Source organism: Phyllostomus discolor, chromosome 2 (genome assembly GCF_004126475.2).
Source record: "Phyllostomus discolor isolate MPI-MPIP mPhyDis1 chromosome 2, mPhyDis1.pri.v3, whole genome shotgun sequence".
Classification (NCBI taxonomy): Eukaryota; Metazoa; Chordata; class Mammalia; order Chiroptera; family Phyllostomidae; genus Phyllostomus; species Phyllostomus discolor.
This window is the reverse complement of record NC_040904.2, coordinates 60,491,544-60,509,979: the sequence shown is the minus strand read 5'-3', so window position 1 is coordinate 60,509,979 and position 18,436 is coordinate 60,491,544. Positions and strand designations below refer to the sequence as shown.

Here is an 18,436-nt window from a genome sequence, read left to right as displayed (position 1 = left end):
GTAAAAACAAATGAGGAGCAGGCAATTTCTATGGCTGTTTTATAATGAAACAAAAGAATTCTTTTAGTATTAAATCCAAATAGTAAAAAACTAAAGCTCAAACCTTTCTACACTGATTTGATGAAAACAATATATATCATTCGTATTGATGTCATAGCAGCTCATAAAAGTTAGCTACTTGAAATAAATTACCATACATCTGAAAGCTATTCTTATATTTCTACATAAAGTGCTATTTTTCTTTTTTTCTAAGGGAAAGCATAAAGTATACCCCAACGTACTCACCCTGGCTACATTTGGTAAGCCATTTGGATGATTAAACCATCATGCTTGTTTCATGCCACGATTTACATTTATGTCTTAATTTATTGCTATAGCTGAATAATTTATTTTTTATATTATAAGCTAAAAAATTTAAAAATTGAATTTATAAACATGGTACTACAAATTTTAAACTTCTGCAAGTAACTACTTAAAAACATTTTCAGTAAGTAAGAAACACATCACCAAAAAGAAAGTATGTTAGAAAATTTCTTTAGAGTGACACACACAGCAAATCAAGCCAAAGAATTAAAAGACTGTTACCATTTCTAGGCAATGCAGACCACGTCTTAACATGACATGTTAAGCATGACATGCACTTAGCAATACTCTTTTCTAATGAAAGAGATGGAGTTGAGTCCACAAGTGTTACCCAAACTATGCCAGAGGACAAAAATGCGTTGCCAGGCAGAATTAAAAGAATTTTACAAAGCTTTGTGAGAATTTTAAAAACATCATTTGCGCTCAACTTCTATTAATTAGACACAGAATGATGGAGTGCTGATAAATATTCAGCAAAACAACTTAACAGAGCATATACTAGTAAAATGTGCATTAAGCAGAAAGATAAACCAAAGTATCTTTTACATAAATAAACTCAAAATTTCATTCAGTATTTTTAAAAGTTAAAAATAAAATTTACACATTTCTGTGAGAAAACAAACTGTTTTAGGGGTTTACAAAACTGTAATGCAGATCTAGTTAATTCTAGCAAACAAGCTTACTGGTCAAGTTTCTTGCCAAGAGTTAAACAATGACTGCTACTTTAATTCCTTGGTATTGTCCCTCCTCCAACTTCTTAATACAAAATAACATTTTGCTTTGAGTCACTAAGGCTCTTACGGAGAAATAAAAATAGCACAAAATTAAAATAACTGTAGGTAGTTTATTTTATAGTATATTTTTACATTAAAATACACAAGGGTAAGTAAATGTTTCATATAATAAAATCCAATGGAATATGTAAATCCTTCCAAAAATAAATATAATTAAAAGTTTAGTAAGAAGAAATGTTTTATATCCTCTAAAATACAGACTGCCCTTTTGGTTTATTTTGCTGCTTTGTCTCATGCTAGATACATGATCCCCTCCCCACCAATAACAAAGATCAATTTTAGTGATGAGAAACCAGTACAGTGCAAAGCAATTCATGCATACACCTTTGCATGTATGCATTCCATATGTAAGTATTCATACCTATCCCAGAGGTTCTTTGATTCCTGAAACGTGTTCAAATGGAACGCTTGGTAGAAAGCAGTTGAAGGATTCCTGTGAGATCCAAGAATCAAATGGAAATGAGGTTGAGAAAATACAGTAAAATCACTACTTTTCCCGAAAAGATGAAAGATTTTAGATTTCTAATACAGTGTAAGTGCTTCAATAGAGAGAAAAAGCCACAATAAAGTTGCTTAAAAGCATTGTGAAATTAAAACTGGACAAAATCCAGCAGACCCTGACAATTCAGGATCACATTTCTAAAAGAAAGGGGTAATAGAAATAAAATCAAATATTAACTAGTATTCAATTGTGTTTGCGGATATATACTCACACACATACAAGTGTGTCTAGTTCATTGCCTAATGAGCACTACTTTGTATCAGATGCCTTCATAAATCCCTGTATGTTTAGCAGTTTAATAAAGCTGTTCTAAGGTACATGTAAAATAAGCTGAGCTGTATCTTCATAATATAAAAATCTTTCCTAGGATCTATTTGATAGGGTTTGATGATGAATGAGTCCTTTCCTAGGCTGGACTTTACAAAATTTCTACCTTCAGAATCCATTTATTTATGTGTGATTTCTCTGGGTTAGGGCAAAAAATGGTGCTGTAATTGTATGGCAGCTTTCTAATTTCTAGAATTAGTAGTATGCCCCTTTAAGGGGTAATAGCTTATGTACCTAATTACCTTCCATTTCTACTAGTCCCTGGTGACACTTTCCCTAGGGCTATAACCATAGAATCTTAACTGATGAGCTCATCTGGGCAAGCTCCCAGGAAGCATGATTCACCTCACATCTCAGGAGTGGCTTCTCAGGGGACTAAACTTTTGACAAACCTGCTCTCTAACAGTTCCCCCTCTAGCTCAGCATATTTCCAAAGTCTCTCCCACCCCCAACCTGTATGTTAGGGAACTAACAAAAACTTGAAACACCACTTCTAAAATTCTTGATCCATGCTGTAGCAGAGTAACAACAGCAAGTTAAGAATATGTGTGCTTGTTATATACCAAACACTACTCTAAATGTTTTACACTCATTAACTCAATTCTACAACAGCCCTAAGAGGTAGGTGGTATTACTATCCCCATCTCACAGACGAGGAAACTGGGTCAGATAGAAGCCTTACATCACAGAATTAGTAGGTTGCAATCTGGTCCCAAAGTTCATGCTCTTAAACTACTAAAACTACTATGCTAAACATATACCAGAGTTAAAATTTAACCTCTCTAGGCTGTCACTTTATCAGTTAAATAATGATATTACTATCTACCCTTGCAGGGTGGTTCAAAAACTGAGACTATATGTTAAGCTCCTGGCACATAGTCAATGTTCAAAAATGTTCAATGTAAATAATAACTATTATTTTATCATCAAAATGAGGTTCAGATACAATATGACAATTCTGAGCCCCTAACAGGTACCTTAAGAGAGTCTCTGCTGTATTATTAGTACAGTAAGAAAACTATTTCCAAGTTTTAATGGAATAGCAATCAAGTATCAATGATCATCAAACAAAACAAGTAATAGAATTGTATGACTTCAAATGTAAAATTAAGACTCATGGTGTTATCTACTGAATTTTTAGAACACATTTTTAAGAGGCATTTTTAACTTTAATCAGTAGGGCACCTCTTAGATGATCCAAAACTAGATGCCAGAGTGTCACCAAAGTTAAGGTTTGATTAGTAAGGAGTCTACAGTATGTGTATTTTTTCTTTCCTTGTCCTACTTCAACTCCTTTCTGTTCTTTTAACCCTTTATTTTTCTCTTGACTGGGTTTAGGCAATCAAAGGCACTGATTAGACCTACTAATATCAGGAAAGGATTAAGAGGCTGCTAACTGCTGTTTATTTAACAGCTTGTATCCTCTCAAGATATATTTGTCAGGCCTCTTTTTTTCACTGTACTTAGAATAGGTCTGCCAAATTAAATGAAAAGTAAGTGAACCAATTGGAAACTGAACCTGGCTTTTTTACAAGGCTTACCCAGAACTATATGGAAACAAGTATGCTATTCACACAGGTCTGTATGGAGACCATGGGGTTTAAAATAACAGAAAGACTTGAAAAGAAAGGTAGTAAATACAAGAAAGTAACAAAGAGTAAACTTGGAAGTTATTCTGCAGGTCTGAAATGTAAGATTCATTAAATAGTATTTACAATATATTTATAAGGATGGCATTCTTTAAAAGAACAGCTTGAGATCCTGACTTTAGAAAAACATATACATATATATTTAATTTGAATGCCAAATAAATCTGTTTTAAATGAAGTCATATGATTTAAGTTACCAAATTCCAGTATTATTACAGAACAGACTATTAATGAAATGTTCTCATAAGTCAAATGTAGAAGTGAAAAAAGATCTTATCTGCAGTTAGTCATTTTTCTTGGGGTGAGAAAGGAACCTGTGAAATAAAATACTATAAATGGACCTAAATGTCAGAACAAATACACTTAGGTTGCAAAAGCTTGCAGTTAACAATCAGTTTCTACATATATTAAAAATGAAGAAACTATATGGAGTTACATAATCTATGCACTAGAGAAAAATTTAAACAGTGCATATCGCCAGGATAAAGACAGTTGTATAAAATATGAAATCTTTGGTTTCTCTAATACTTCAGCTTATCTGTTATAAATAAAGGATTTTTAGCAAATTCGAACAGTATTTAGTCTCAAAACACTGATTAACAGGTACAGAATAAAGGAGTCAAGTCCATGAAACCTAGCTGATCCAGAACTTCAAAAAAGCCATTTGTGAATACTGATCAGCCTGATTATTTTTCAAAACCAATGAACAAAGTATATTCTTTTCTCCCTGACTTTATATACCTACACAGTCTGTCATGTTAGTTTCAAGTACATGAAAGTAATACATCATAAAGTTGATGCAAGTGTGACATATGTCTATCTTTGCAGGGTAATTATAACAGAAAAAAAAACACCCAACCACGTATACGATACATCAAAACTAAGCTACAAAAATCATTGAAGTTTTAAGGTTAAGGTACATACATGAGCCCTGAAATATGCAAATTTCTTCTCCTCTTTCAAAACTCAACTTTAGAGATCTCAAAATAAAACCAGGGAAATACAATAAGCAGAAAACAACAAGGGCCATCTCCAACATTATCATCTAGGGATTTAAAATGATTAAAAATATCCTTCAAGTAAAGGGTTACAATACAAACAAATCAATGGCTACAGGTTTTCCTTCCTCCTATTTTACAGTCAGCAAAGTAATAAAATAAACTCTGGCAATTTCCAAGAGCACTGGCTTTGGGAGCAGAACACCTGAGTCTGAATCTATGCTTTGTCACTTACTAGCTATGTGAGTCAAATCCTCAGAGCCTCAGTTCCTTTCATTTATAAAGAGGGGATAAAAACACTTCCTTAGAGTTCCTTAAAAGATAAATCAGGTTATGTATGCATAAGACTTAACACAAACTTGGTTTGTGTTTAATGTAGGGTTGGTTATAATTTTTAAAGTTCTGCTGTACCAAAAATCAATTTTTGGCAGAATATCTTAACATGTACCAAAATATTTAATCATTTTTAAGGTAATATTGAGGCAAACAAGTTATTTAAAGCAAACAGAATACTTAAGCTACATTTAGGTATACCAAGCCATTTAGTACTTTTTATTGGATGGGAATCCTGAGTTCTGGGAGCCAGAGCTCCCCCAGGATTTTCTTATACAAAACTTTATTACAAGATTTAAATTACCAATAGGATACTCATTGAAAAGTATACTGTAATGGTTCCAAGATATGTACTACTTTAATAATAAAGCTTCAAAAACACCTTTAACAGCAACCATACACTAATGATAAAAATCTCAATTTCTTACCATGACATGTAAGCCCTTTGCTCTAGTTCCTGTCAAATTAATCACATCATTTCCCAAATGTGACATATTTTCACTCTTCCATTGTTATACAAACTGCCTTCTCCCTCTACTTGGAAAATCATCCCCTTCTTTTATCAACGACCTAATATTTTATCAGTGACCTATCATTTATGAATGACCCTTTTAAGACTCAGTTCAAGAGTTAGCTTCAGAAGGATGCACAATAATGGGTTGCTTCTAAGGATGCAAACTGGGTGGCTGGAGGAAAGAGGTGTCAGAGAGGCTTTCAATTTATACTCTTGTACATTTAAAATTTTTAACTTTATAGATGTATTACCTATGCAGAGAATAAATTAATCTGAAGGGTAACTCAGTTTAACTACTTCCTCCCCATACCAATTTGACATACGGATATCCTGGACTGTTCCCATCAGCACCTTATATTTACAAATTATTTTCATACAGCCTGAGATCTTTAAGGGCAGAATAGTCCTATTTCTGTATCCCAATACTTACTACTCAGCACAAAGATAGTTGAATGACTGACATACTGTTGCTTTAAATATTTTCTTGGGTATTCAACCTACTTACCAAGTATTCATAAACTTCATTTGGGGGGCACACAATAGGCTGGTGGTAAGAAAAGGGTATGGCAATGGGAAGGCTTAAGTTGGCAGCTCTCTTACAAAACATGTCTAAATGTATGAACTAATATATAGGGAACTTTAAAATCTTATGAAGTCTCAAATTCTAATGTTACCAATGAGGAAAACTGAAAGAAGTTTAATGACTTGACCAAAGAAACCAACTAAGTGGTGTAAGAGCCAGGATCAGAACATAATTTGTTTACTTCTTACAACATTAAGACTTTTCTAGCCTACAACAATGTCTTCTTTTCTGATTATATCCATACCATGCAATTATACTTTTAGATCAAAACTGAAGACTCCTGGTATGATTTGTAGCATGTCAAGGGGTGATGTAGGAAAGCAGTTTGGACACTGAAACTGAGGTTTCTACCATATATGCTTGCTATACATACTGCCTTATGTTGTGTATGGATTTTTCACAAATTATTTGCATAACTCATTTATTCTCTCAAACTCTCAAAGGCAGGCATTATCCCCATTTTTCATATAGGGAAATAAGAGGCTTAGAAGGCTAAATAAATAGCTCAAGGACAAATGCCTCAAATATGTAGCAAAGTTGGATTTGGTCCCAGGCATGTCTGACTTCATTGTCTATAATGGTCAATCATATAATATGCTAATGCATAATTAAACATACCATTGATTTTCTTTGAACAACAGCCTCCATCTCCTTTTTTGTTTTCGTTTTCAAAGGCTAGGTAGGCCATATATTAAGCAAGAATTTGTTTTGGTTTAACTTACAAAACCATTTAGTAAGAATAAATTCTAATTCTACTTTAGAAGCTAGTTTGCTTTAAATTTTGCTTTGGGTATCCTTCATTTAATTTACTTGTGTAAAAGTGAAGAGGGATAGCCTAAACATTAAAAATAACATTTAAAATACACCAGCAGTATTTATAATAATTGACACATTAATCACAGTTTCTCTTCTATACATCAATAATCTTCCGTCAAATTTTAGCGAAAGATTATGGGAAAGGAGGCTTTACACAATTTAACATTTTGACTTCACATAGGTGTTTTATCTAATTTGATTAGTATATTTTAGCAAGACATTTACTAATAATCTGTGTACTAGGTAAACTTATTAAAATTAACACAATGAGCTGCAGAATTTTCACATAAGCATATATAAATGTACAGCTTGATGAGAGTTCATTCTTTTAGACATGTTAGCTTGGGTACAAAGAAAACTAAAGACTTATATTTGATTTTGGGCACTGAATTTGAGAGGTAAATAATCCAGAGTAGCATAGATTTAGAAGTAGAAATTATGTACATACTTTTTACAGGTAAAGTAGACAATCAATATACCTTTAATATTACCAGTCAAATTTGAAGTATATATATTAAAACATATCCTGGAAGGCAGGTATTGATACAAACTGGATACTATTGTTCCTAAATCTTTATGGAAGAGTCCCAATTTTTGTCTTAAGAATTAAGATCAGGAATATAACAAATATTGAGTAATTTGGTATGTTCAAGAATTGAAACACCTAAATTACAACCATCAATTATTCAGGTATGCATATTCTTTGTGGATGCAGTAATTCATATTATACCATCTAAAGGGCAGCCTCAAATCACAAGTCCACTGGTTTAGTATTAAAAAAAAAGTAAGTGATTTATTCCAATTTTGTTAAATATCCTCCTTTAATACCATTGAGTATAAAGCTTTCTTATTAAAATCTGTTCTTCCCATTAATAAGAAACTACTTAGGGAACATCATCATTCAGGGTACATTTAACCAGACCTATTTATGTGAAGCCTATCTTCCTCATTCTCAAGTGTTTAAAGAGTAATGCATTTCAGAAATAAACTACCAGTTCAGAAAAGGAAATACATAGTGGTTAAGCGATCATTAGAAGCAGGACTTAGACCACGGTTCCTCACCAGTAACAGGTGTTTCTATTCCTTCTGAGACTGTATTTCATGTAATTTCACTGTATTTTCTGTGTCTTGGTTATCTGTCACCACTCTTCCCTCAAAGTACCCCCAACTTTTGCCATTGTAGGAAAAAAAGTCTAGATCATTTTATACTCCCCTATCAACCATTTCTCAAGGAAGAGTTTCATTGTAGTTTCTTAACCATCTGATTGGTGGGGCTGCTCTTGTTACTGGAGGACACTAGAGAGCATAACTGCTTTCAATATCTTCTGGTGCAGAGAAAGACTAACTCTCACTCTAAATTAGCAAGTATCAGATCCATAAATCCAGTATCATGTTTTACTGCTTACAAATTAGTGCTATCAAATAGATTGTATTACATTTATTCTCAGGAATTAGAAAATATATACACCCCACTAACAGTACTATAAAAAATTACTTTTCATAAAGTAGATTAAGTTCAAGATACTCTCCTTTACCTACAAGGAAAAAACAAGGGTAACTAAAATATTTATTTGGGGTATATTTTATCCTCACACATACAAGCACATTCGTTTTCTAAAAAGTAAATCAATGTCCAGCCTATGATTTAGTTCACGCAGAATTTTAAACAATGTCAGTGTGAATAAAAAAGGCCATATTCTCACTCATACAACTCTTGGTTTTGGCAATTGCAAACATTTTTGGAGCAGCCATCTTTCTGGAAATCTATGATAATTTCCTTAATATATATTAGTCATCAACATGGTACTATGATGAATGAATCAACATCAGTTTTTATAGTAAATAATATGTCACTCACACATGGGATTTTATACTTTGACTGCAAAATCCCTGATAAGAGTACTTAAATACTTAGATAGGCATAGGATCATATCTCGTGTGTGATTTAAACATCAACTATAAACCTGGAAGGGCAAAATTACCTCCACAATATAGATAAAGAAAAATAAGCTCCCAAGAAATATAGATTTAAGTAAGGAGCTTTTTTAAAATTGATTTGAGAGAGAGAGAGGGCGGGAGAGGAGAGAGAAAAACATCAATTTGTTGCTCCACTTTATTTATGCATTCACTGGTTGATTCTTCTATATGCCCTGACCAGCGATTGAACCCACAACCCTGGCATATAGGGAAGAAGCTCCAACCAACTGAACTACCTGGCCAGGGCAAGGAGCTTTTATTTTTAAAGGCAAAATGCAGTAGGACTTTTAGAGCTCTAATTGTCTAGAGTGACAGTTCTGCCTCCTGATACACATTTATGTGTATGTACAATACACATACATCTCATATATATGTATAATTGTACAAACAAAACTTGTATTTATAGTACATACCAGGACACACCACTAAACCTTTCATAATTTATAATGCTTTATCAGTAATAATTAGCAAACTGCACAAATAAAACCATGAATAAGATATAGAGATATTTGCCACTAAGTGATCCTTACAATCAGGTTTTCAACAGTCTTTTGGTAGCAGTTGACAGTCCACAACTGTAACTATTCATGAGTTCCTGGAATATGGCCTACAAAGTTCACATTGGTCAGCTCTCTATAGGAAATTATCTGTACTGCATTCATTTTCAAAAAGAGACAGTAACGTTTTGTACCTCCCCCATTTACCGAAAAGGAGTCTGTTAAGTGTGGAGGTAAACAAATTTTGTAATGTTCACTGTAAAAGTGGTTACATATTTTTATATGAGCTACATTTTCAACCATCGCTATACCCTCAGTTTAGACAAAATCAATTTAATAAATTTCAACAATTGACCATATGCCTAATGAGAAAAGCTAAAATATATACTACATTAACTTTATGGTACTTAATAATATATGGCCATAAAAGACAAAAAACTGTACTTGAACAATTAAAATAAAATAAAAATAATATATGGCCAATGGACAATATTAAACAAAAACTTTAAGATATTTTCTTACTTTCTATATACAACCATCAGCCCTTTTAAAGGTATGATAATATTATGATGCATTACTATAAGGTCCTTCTGATTCTTTAAAATAAATGGTCTCAAAATGAGCCAATATAGAACCTTATATTAGATAATGGAACCAAATTCACAAGACAGTTATCAATATGCCAACCTAATGTTACTCTTCCATTTTCCTTTTCTCAACATTTTTAAAAAAGCAAACACTTCAGTTTAGGATTGGAAATTTGTTTCAACCTGCTCATCAATTTAAGTCATAATTACTCAAGATTTCTCACTCCAAATGTTTTATTTTACATTTGAATGATTGTAAATAAAATTGTATGAAACCTATATAATTTTATTAACCAGTCATTGCAATAAATTCAATAAAAATATTTTAAAACTTTATGCAAATTTTAATTTAATAAAATTATATAATTTTAATTGTTAGTACTGTCCCCTCAAATGTATTCAACTCAGTAATTTAAACATACACCTGGAAAAACTGTGTTATTTAATATCAAGCATACAACTTTAAAATGACCTCTTTTACAAAGGCTTTCCATATATTTAAAAGAAAGAAAATAATTTCCACTTAATGGATTTATTCCTTCACCAGGTATGTTGTTGGTCCAGTGACAAAATAGTCAAATGTGTAAGATTACATCTTGGAAACTAGCATGTTAAATTAAAAATGAAAGACTATAACCAAAATTAGAAATGCACTTTTGATAAGCAACAGAGATTTTAAAAGATTAGGTGCAGAAGGGTAGTGCCACATTTAGAATAGGACTGCACACACATCAAAATTCCTACACTGGATTAACTGTTGCAATTGATAATAACTCTGATACATTAGTTCAAACATTCACATGTTTAGAAGTAAGATTGAGATGATCAACTCTTTTAATAAAGAAAGGAGAAATAAATGCATCTTTGAAGTATACCCTAAAGAATACACCCCAGAGTTTCTATTTGTCAACAGGTCTTTCTGCTTCATGTAATATCATCATATTAAAGTTATGGGGAATGTAATTTACATATGCTATAAACTGAGAGAGATGTGAAGAGAGAAAATACATTCTTCACTCACAGATGTGCATGGGTATTGGGAGTGGGGAGTGGGTTGGAAAACCAGTTATCATTTCTTTAAGAAATATGGGGGCATGGTACAACAGAACAGAGAGGTAGGCAAATGCTTATTTACCAACCCATCAGAAAAAAATGGCTTCTGACAGCTAGAAAAGGGAAGATCACCTGTTGACTATTACCAAAGGCGAACAATTAAACTCAAACTGCATTTTAGGTGTGCACCTATGTGTGAGAAGTGAAACATGGGAGCAAAAGAGGATTTTTTCTAAGTGGCTTGTGTAATCAGTTGCTTTACTCAGTAGTCCCATCAATATAAAATTTCTCAATTAACTAGCTAGCTGAGCTCACTTATGGACATGTGGTAGTCTCTAAGAGTTTTCAAATGGAAGAAAGACTCCCCATAAGCAAGTCACCTACAAAAAGGGATGAACTTTGAATTACAAAAAGCAGAGAAGATGAATTTCAGTGAGCATTTTTCAAACCAACAGAAGTATACAAAATACAAGGCTAAACAAATGAAAAGTTAGGAAAAGAATGGAAGGAACCCAGAAGCATAAGAAAAAGCTTTAACAGATCTCATTGCATTCTACATACCAACTGTTCTAGAAATTCATAAAAACAGCTTTGATCTTTTAACATCTAAAATCAACCTCAGAAAACAAAAACCCCAGCAAATAAAGGTCTCCCTGTGAAGTATCTGAAACTTGCTCTGTAATCTTTAGATGTCATTTAAAGCTTTGTAGCAAATCAGTTTTTCAAATTTGTTATGCCACATTTTCATGTGACATTTCCTTAAAACCATTTAAAATCATTAAACCACAAACAAACATCAACTGTAGAACTGATATGGCAAATACACCAATTTTCACTTACACCACTAAAAAAGCTTCCCTTAAGTAGAGGGAGCCAACTGCTGACATTGTACCCTTTTACTATAAAACTACTCTAATTTCAAGAACTATCCATTTTACTGCTGTCAAAGAGTTTCTTATACCTTCCTTTCCCATAGTAAAAAGACTGATGGAAGATAAGAGCATCTTCAGATACACTTTTGCTTAACAGAAGTCACTGGGAGGCCTCCTCACTTTCTATTCTTTCATTAAAAGGCTGAATGAAGATATGGTCTTCAAAGCCGGATTTGACATTTCACCATTATCTCTCCAGCCTTTCCAGATACACTGGAGGAGATAGATACCTTATGTGTAAGGTATCTTTCTTTACTAGAGGGCCTTCTGGTTTTCCAGAATGGGAAACTGCTAATTGTTTGTCTCAAAACTCACACTGACAAAAGTCTGCCGTAAGTGCTCAAGTGTGATTGACATCTAAGAAAGGGACAATCCTATGGGGCATAACCTACCAGCTACCACCTCTAAATTGGGAGGATTAAGATAAAAATTAATCATTTTGAAATAAACAATGTGGCCTCCCTATCCACTTTAGTCCTTTTAAGCAACTATGACAAGACTAATTCTCATTACACACTTTCCCACCAGCAATCTAAAACTAACGTTTTTTCAAGAACTGATAAATCAACTTTACTAAATACAAACTGTTATATTTAAAACTGCAAAGGGCCTCAAATTGAAAAAAGAACTCTCCCAAAGTTGCATCCCAAACTACAGTGCTTGGCCAAATATTCCTATAAAATATTTAAAATAAAATTTCCATACCTGTCTTCATCACCATCAACAGGAATAGCTATGCTGAATACAGAGGTGGCCAGACTGTTCATAGGTGTTAACTGAAGGGGGTTTGCCAGGGCATCTGCAACAGGAGGCTTCACAACAGGCTTATTTTCAGCAATGAGAGAAAGTGGTGGTTGAGGTAGGGGTTCTGATTTTCTTCTAGTATCGTCAACTTGCCCGACTAAAGGCTGGGTCTGAGTCTGAAACTGGCTTAAGTCAGGCTGTGGTAGACTTGGTGCACTTTGTGTACCTTGCGCTAAGGACAGCCCTTGCTGGATTATGCTGCCGCTCCTGCTGACTGGAGTATGGCTGCTCAGCTGCTGCGACTGGACCAGGGGCGCGGGTACATTTGGCATAGTAACAGAAGTGGTAGACACACTAGGCACGCTTGGAGCGGGCACAGTGGTAGGCACGTTTGAAACTCCGGGCACCATGGCGTGAGGGCCACCAGGCCCGGCAGACGGCGCACCGCTGCCTCCCATATGAGGCGGAGGCGCGGACTGGGGCTGCCCGGCCCCGGTAGGAACCAGGCCCGGTTGCACCACGCCTCCTAGAGCGGCCGGGGGAACTCCAGCTGGCTGACAAGGTGCGGCCTGTCCACCTGGCGCGGGTCCCGGACCCGGAGCCACGGCTTCACTAGGCAGGGAAGAGGAGCTCAAGATCTGCGCAGCCCCCGAGGAGGCATTCTGGCCAGTGCCCACGGGAAGGTTGGCCACCGTGGCGGGGCTCGCTCCGGCTGCGCCGGTGGCGGACGGCTGTGCAGGGCTCGGCGGTTGCAGGCCGGCCACGTGCTGCTGCAGGTACTCACTCGGACCGGATGGCTGGACCGGCAGCAAATGCCCCGGAGGATTCTGAGGCTGAGGATACGCAAACTGCTGGGGCTGCTGCGTCGCAGAAGCGCTGGCGGCCGGGCCAGGCTGCGGAGGCAGGGACATGGCGGGCTGCGCAAGGGTTACATTCTGTCCATTGGTTCCCTGGGGTTGGCAGGACTGCGGGGCTGCCATCACTTGCGGCGGACCGGCCACGGCTCCCGGGAACCGCGGCATCGGAGCCGACCCTGGAGCCACAGCCCCACCTACGGGCGGCGGCAGCGAGGCCGGAGTGGGCAGGCTCATTTTCTCCGACGGGGGTAGCTGTGACACAGCAGTCAAGGAGCTGTCAGTTCCCGACTCGGGCCCGTGCGCCCCCTGCATGGAGGCTACTACCACCACCACCGACCCTCCGGTGGCGCCCAGGCCGCTGTCCCGCTCCGCAGTCTGGTCAAAAGTATTGCTGTGCCTAATGCAATCCCCGGACCTGGTCAGGACGCTGCTGTCGGAATCCCGCTCGTAATATTCCATACACGTCCATCGACCGCGTCTATAGGGCTCCCCGCTCCCGTGGTCCAGCTTGATCACGCGAAAACGGGAACTACAAGTGGTGGGGGGCTGCGATGGGGCTGCAGTCCCTGGCCCCGCAGATGAACCCGAGGCCGGAGGGGCTCCAGGTGCCCCTGAAGAGGGGACTGAGGTGGCAGCCGCCGCCAGAGTATTGGCCAGCGCCCCAGCCACGCTCCGGGCCGAAACGGCTCCTCCTCCGTTGGCGGGGGCTGCCACCGCGGCCGCCAACTGCCCGTCCAGGAGGAGGTTTGGGGAGACCGTCCCGGGGGTCTCCGCATCCCCAACATTGTTGAGTGTCTCTTCGGAGGAGCTACGCTCGCAGACCTCCTCAGGGCCATAATCCGTGGCCCGAGACACGTCGAATATCTCAGAAGAGACATCCTCGGTGCGTGACTCGTCCGGGTCGTCCAGGCTCTCGGTGTCCTCGGTGATGCTAGTGGCCACCTGGGCTGTCGTGACACTGGTGATCTGGAAGCAGCTCTTCTTCTTGGCCGGCATCTTGGACATGGTGAGGCAGGCTGGAGGGCAGAGAGGCACTCCGGCTCCTGTGTGAACTTGCTAGAAACCAGGAAGGGCAGAGCACGGGCCCCCAAACACAAAGTCCGATTCCGCGTCGGGGTCTGAGGCCCGCCGCTGGGAGAGTCAAGGGCTGATCCGGGCGCCCGCCGCTCTGTGAGACATCCTCTTCACCGTTTCCTTCTGTGTCGGTCTCTTCAGCTCTGCCCCCGTCTCACTCGCGCGGCGTCCGCTCCTCCTCCTCCTTTTTCGCCTCCCGCAGCGGCGGCGCCTCAATTCAATCCCCTCAGTGGAGGCTGGAGAGCAATCCCAGGGGCGGTCCAGCTGCTTCCTTCTCGCGTCCCCGGGCCGCCGTGGTCAGTCCAGCTCGGCGCTCCGCGCGGTCAGCAGGCCTTGGCTGGGGGTGGGAGTGGGAGGGCGCAAGGGGAGGAGGAGGCGGCGGCGGCGGCGGCGTGAGGGGCGGTGCTGCCCCACTCGGTCTCCTCAGGCTGGTGCGGGCGTCGGCTCCGGGCTCTCAGACGCTGAAAGGAGTGGCGGGTCCGGAGCCGGGGTTTTCTTATTCAGCCAACAGGCGCGGACTGGGGCTGGCAGAAGGTCCGCGGGCAGGCGGCCCTCCCTCCCCGGCACTAGCTGAAGCTCTGCCCCAGGGACATGTCGACCGTCTCTGGCGGAAACCGCTCCAGGGGAGGGAGGAGAAAGCCGGCTCGGTCCTCCCCTTACAGGGGGAGCCACCCCCGCGGGCGGCGGCGGCGGCACTCCCGGCCTCCCCTCTCAGCTCTTGAAAGAGTGAGGGGCGGCGGCCGGCGAGCGGAGGCGCTCCGGTTGTGTACGGTAGTGGCTGTAGCTTCTTCGGCTCTTCCTTCGTATGCCCGGTCCGCAGACCCTGAAGAAACTGAAATTCAAACTGCTGAAGCGGCGGCTGCAGCTCCCTCCCTTCGGCCAAGATGGGGCTGAAATGGCCGCGCCAAGGATGCTGGGAGGAGCAGCAGTCCCGCGGCCGCCGCTGCTGTCGACTCAAATGCCGCCGCTGCCGCAGCCACCGCCAGCGCCGCAGCCGCCGCCGTTCCGCGACGCACCGGCGTCGTGACGTCACTGCCCCGCCCCTCCGGTTTCCTGCTGTTTCGCGTGGAGCCTTGAGGGGGAGGCAGTGGGCGTGGCTAGAGGTTGAAAAGGGAGCGTTTTTTTATTTAAATTTTTTTAATTTAAATTTTGCGCTGTAGTTTTTTGGAGAGTCGAAGAGCTAATGATTGTTAAATACCAAGCCTAGAGAAGCTTGCAAATACACCAATGTTTTTATATCTGTCTGTTCCGAGACAGTGGAACACTGGAGGTCATGTGCTGTATCTAATGTTTAGCGAAATTAGTGAAACAGGGGCGATAGAAATAGGGTCTGGGGGGATTTAGCTAGGATAAAGAGGGAGACGGTTGGAAGATTCAAGTCCCCTAACAAAATCTTTCCTGAAAGTACATGTTGACCACTGTAATCAGAGAAGTGAAATGGTGAAATGTTGAGAGAAATGGGGATGATTAACCAAGAATAGCATGCCAAATTGAGTCAGAAAAATGATCTTGCAGCCAGAAATTCTGTCTCCAGCAATGGCATCAGGAGATGGTTACTTGCCCAGGGTGAGGTCAGTTTTATGAAAGATTAGAGGTTACCAACATATTCCTAATTTTTTTTGTATTTGCTGTGATTCCAGTATCCAAGAGTTCATTTAAAGTCTTGAGACTTTTCACTTTCCCCAGGAAATCAGCTTATGGGATCCATAAATGCAGAACTTACTGAGTTAAACAGTTGCTGTTCTTTCCTTTGTTTATTTTAAAACTCTTAGTTGGAGCCAGAGTGTTATACGGTTTGGACTGGGCCATGAAAACCAGAACAATTCAGCAAGCACCCTTTCCAGTCCCAGTATAGAGAACGCTATGAAAGTACTGGCAAATTTATTATCTTTTAGTTACTTTCTGGCAAAAGAAAATGGTAAGGTCATTCCTTTAAATGTTTTTTTTTTTTTTTAAATGAGGAAGGAGGCTCTTGAACTTTGACATTCTAATACATCTTTTAGGTCAAGTTTAAGACGTCTTGCTGGGAATCAAAATGTCATTAATATTACAGCTTTAGCAGTCATATGATCACTTACATAAATCAGTTAGTCATTATATTCAGTTCTTTAATCTTTGAAGAATAGAAATAGTTTTTATCCCAAAGGATTTTTTTTGCTATGAGAATGTTTCATTTATTTTTTTAACCGTATTGTTGTTGAAGGATGTTTTGATAATTAAAATTGACAGAATTTTTTAGGTCCATAATCATAATTAATATACAGAGATACGTGTTTCAACCTTAGTAGAAACCAAGTCTTCCGAACTCCAGTGCCTCAGGCCAGGATGTGAAATATGACCACATAATATTCCTGTTTCTTAAGGGGGTAGGAGAATAAAGGAACAAAGTGTAACATTATGCTCCTATTATGGCAGAGATAGCTAATGGAATGTTTTAGGCAGTTTTTCATCAATAAATTAGATCAACTGGTTAAGTCCGGTATGAAAGTATCAAAGTTTAATGTAATTTTGATTGCTTTAACAGATTTTTAAAAGTGGTGATAAATGCATGATGTTGAGCTTTCAGCTTTTGGAAAATTATGCCTACTTGTCCCATTACATTCTTATTACATAAAGTTCTTGATTACTTGTTATGGTACTCTTAATGAACATGTAAAAGGTTTATTATGAAATTAAGATGATAAACATAATTTAGAAGAGATCATCAGTAAGTTTTTGGTGAGGATGGGGTTAAAGATGTTAAAAGACAACTTAGCAACAAATAAGATTTATGAAGTTAAATGTTTTATTTGTATGCTAAAGGATTTGTGTGTATCTAATAAAATAGTTCTCTTAAAAGTAAGTTTTCCAAGCATTGTAAAAGTCCTAGTTTCTTTTATACATTTGCCCTTTAAAAATGTAAAGAATTTATTGCATCAAACTCTTATGAAGAATGATAAGAATTTTGATTGTTGCAAATAGATTTGAAGTCATTTTACAGAGAACAAAAAAATTATATGACTATCAAACAACAAAAAGGTATGTGATTCATGGTTGGTCCACAAAGGATTAAAAGCCTTCACATAACTAATTAAAATGGTAGAAAGTAGGACTTATGTGTAGATATGTATGTTCTGTATGTAGAGAGTTGATAGTCAGTAATCATGAGGAAACCCCTGGAGTCCCAGACCTCAAGACCAGGAGTCTTAATGCAATCCTGGTGCTCTGCCTGCCTCCAGAAAGCATAGGTGGATACTGTGGGAATCTGATTACTGCTCCAGTGTCCCCAGTTTGACTGTCTGACACCTGGAACTTCCTTTAAAGACTTAATTTGAACCAATGTATGGGATGTACATTTAGGAAGAGCAATGTGGTGGTGATATAGGGCAACTTAAAAACTTAAGGACTTTCCACTTGTAGAAAGGAAGAAAAAAAACTACTGCAGCAAGATCTTTTCATTATTTGAGAGTACCATATCCCAAAATTCCACTAGGTCATTATTTAAGTCCTTAGGTCATAGTCTCAAGATCCTGGAATATGATCTGCAGATACTCAAGAAAAACTGTTCTTTGAGTGAATGCATATTATGTTTAAAATAGTAATGGTATATTAATCTAAATGCTGGGATGAGAAAAGAAAGTCATACTTTCAGTAAAAATTAAGCAACTGCTTAGGTTAAGAGAAGAAATCCTTCAGAAGTAATACTATCAGTGAGACAGTAACATTTATTGAGCATTCCCTGTGTGTATTGGAAATTGGACAGCCTGTATCCCAACCAACAAGATTTTCTGGGATTTAGAAATAGCTTATATTTATTTTCTATGTTTTTATCACCAAATTGTTAGAAAAATAAAAAA

The 18,436-nt window shown here is 38.5% G+C and overlaps 1 protein-coding gene and 1 long non-coding RNA gene across 2 annotated transcripts in view; both read right to left on the bottom strand.

The window, feature by feature from the left end:
• The window catches only part of TSC22D2 (TSC22 domain family member 2), a 51,627-nt gene extending 36,946 nt beyond the window's left edge, over nucleotides 1-14,681 (bottom strand). The window contains 2 exon segments of the mRNA XM_028534288.2: nucleotides 1,519-1,590; nucleotides 12,631-14,681. Of these exon segments, the coding sequence (XP_028390089.1) occupies nucleotides 1,519-1,590; nucleotides 12,631-14,531 (1,973 nt within the window). The 5' untranslated portion in view covers nucleotides 14,532-14,681.
• LOC118498859 lies at nucleotides 2,847-12,624 on the bottom strand. Its single transcript, XR_004901347.1, has 2 exons — nucleotides 10,735-12,624; nucleotides 2,847-7,326 (listed from the first exon to the last, which is right to left on the bottom strand). It is a non-coding gene; the product is annotated as an uncharacterized LOC118498859 (long non-coding RNA).
• Nucleotides 14,682-18,436: the final 3,755 nt, after the last annotated feature.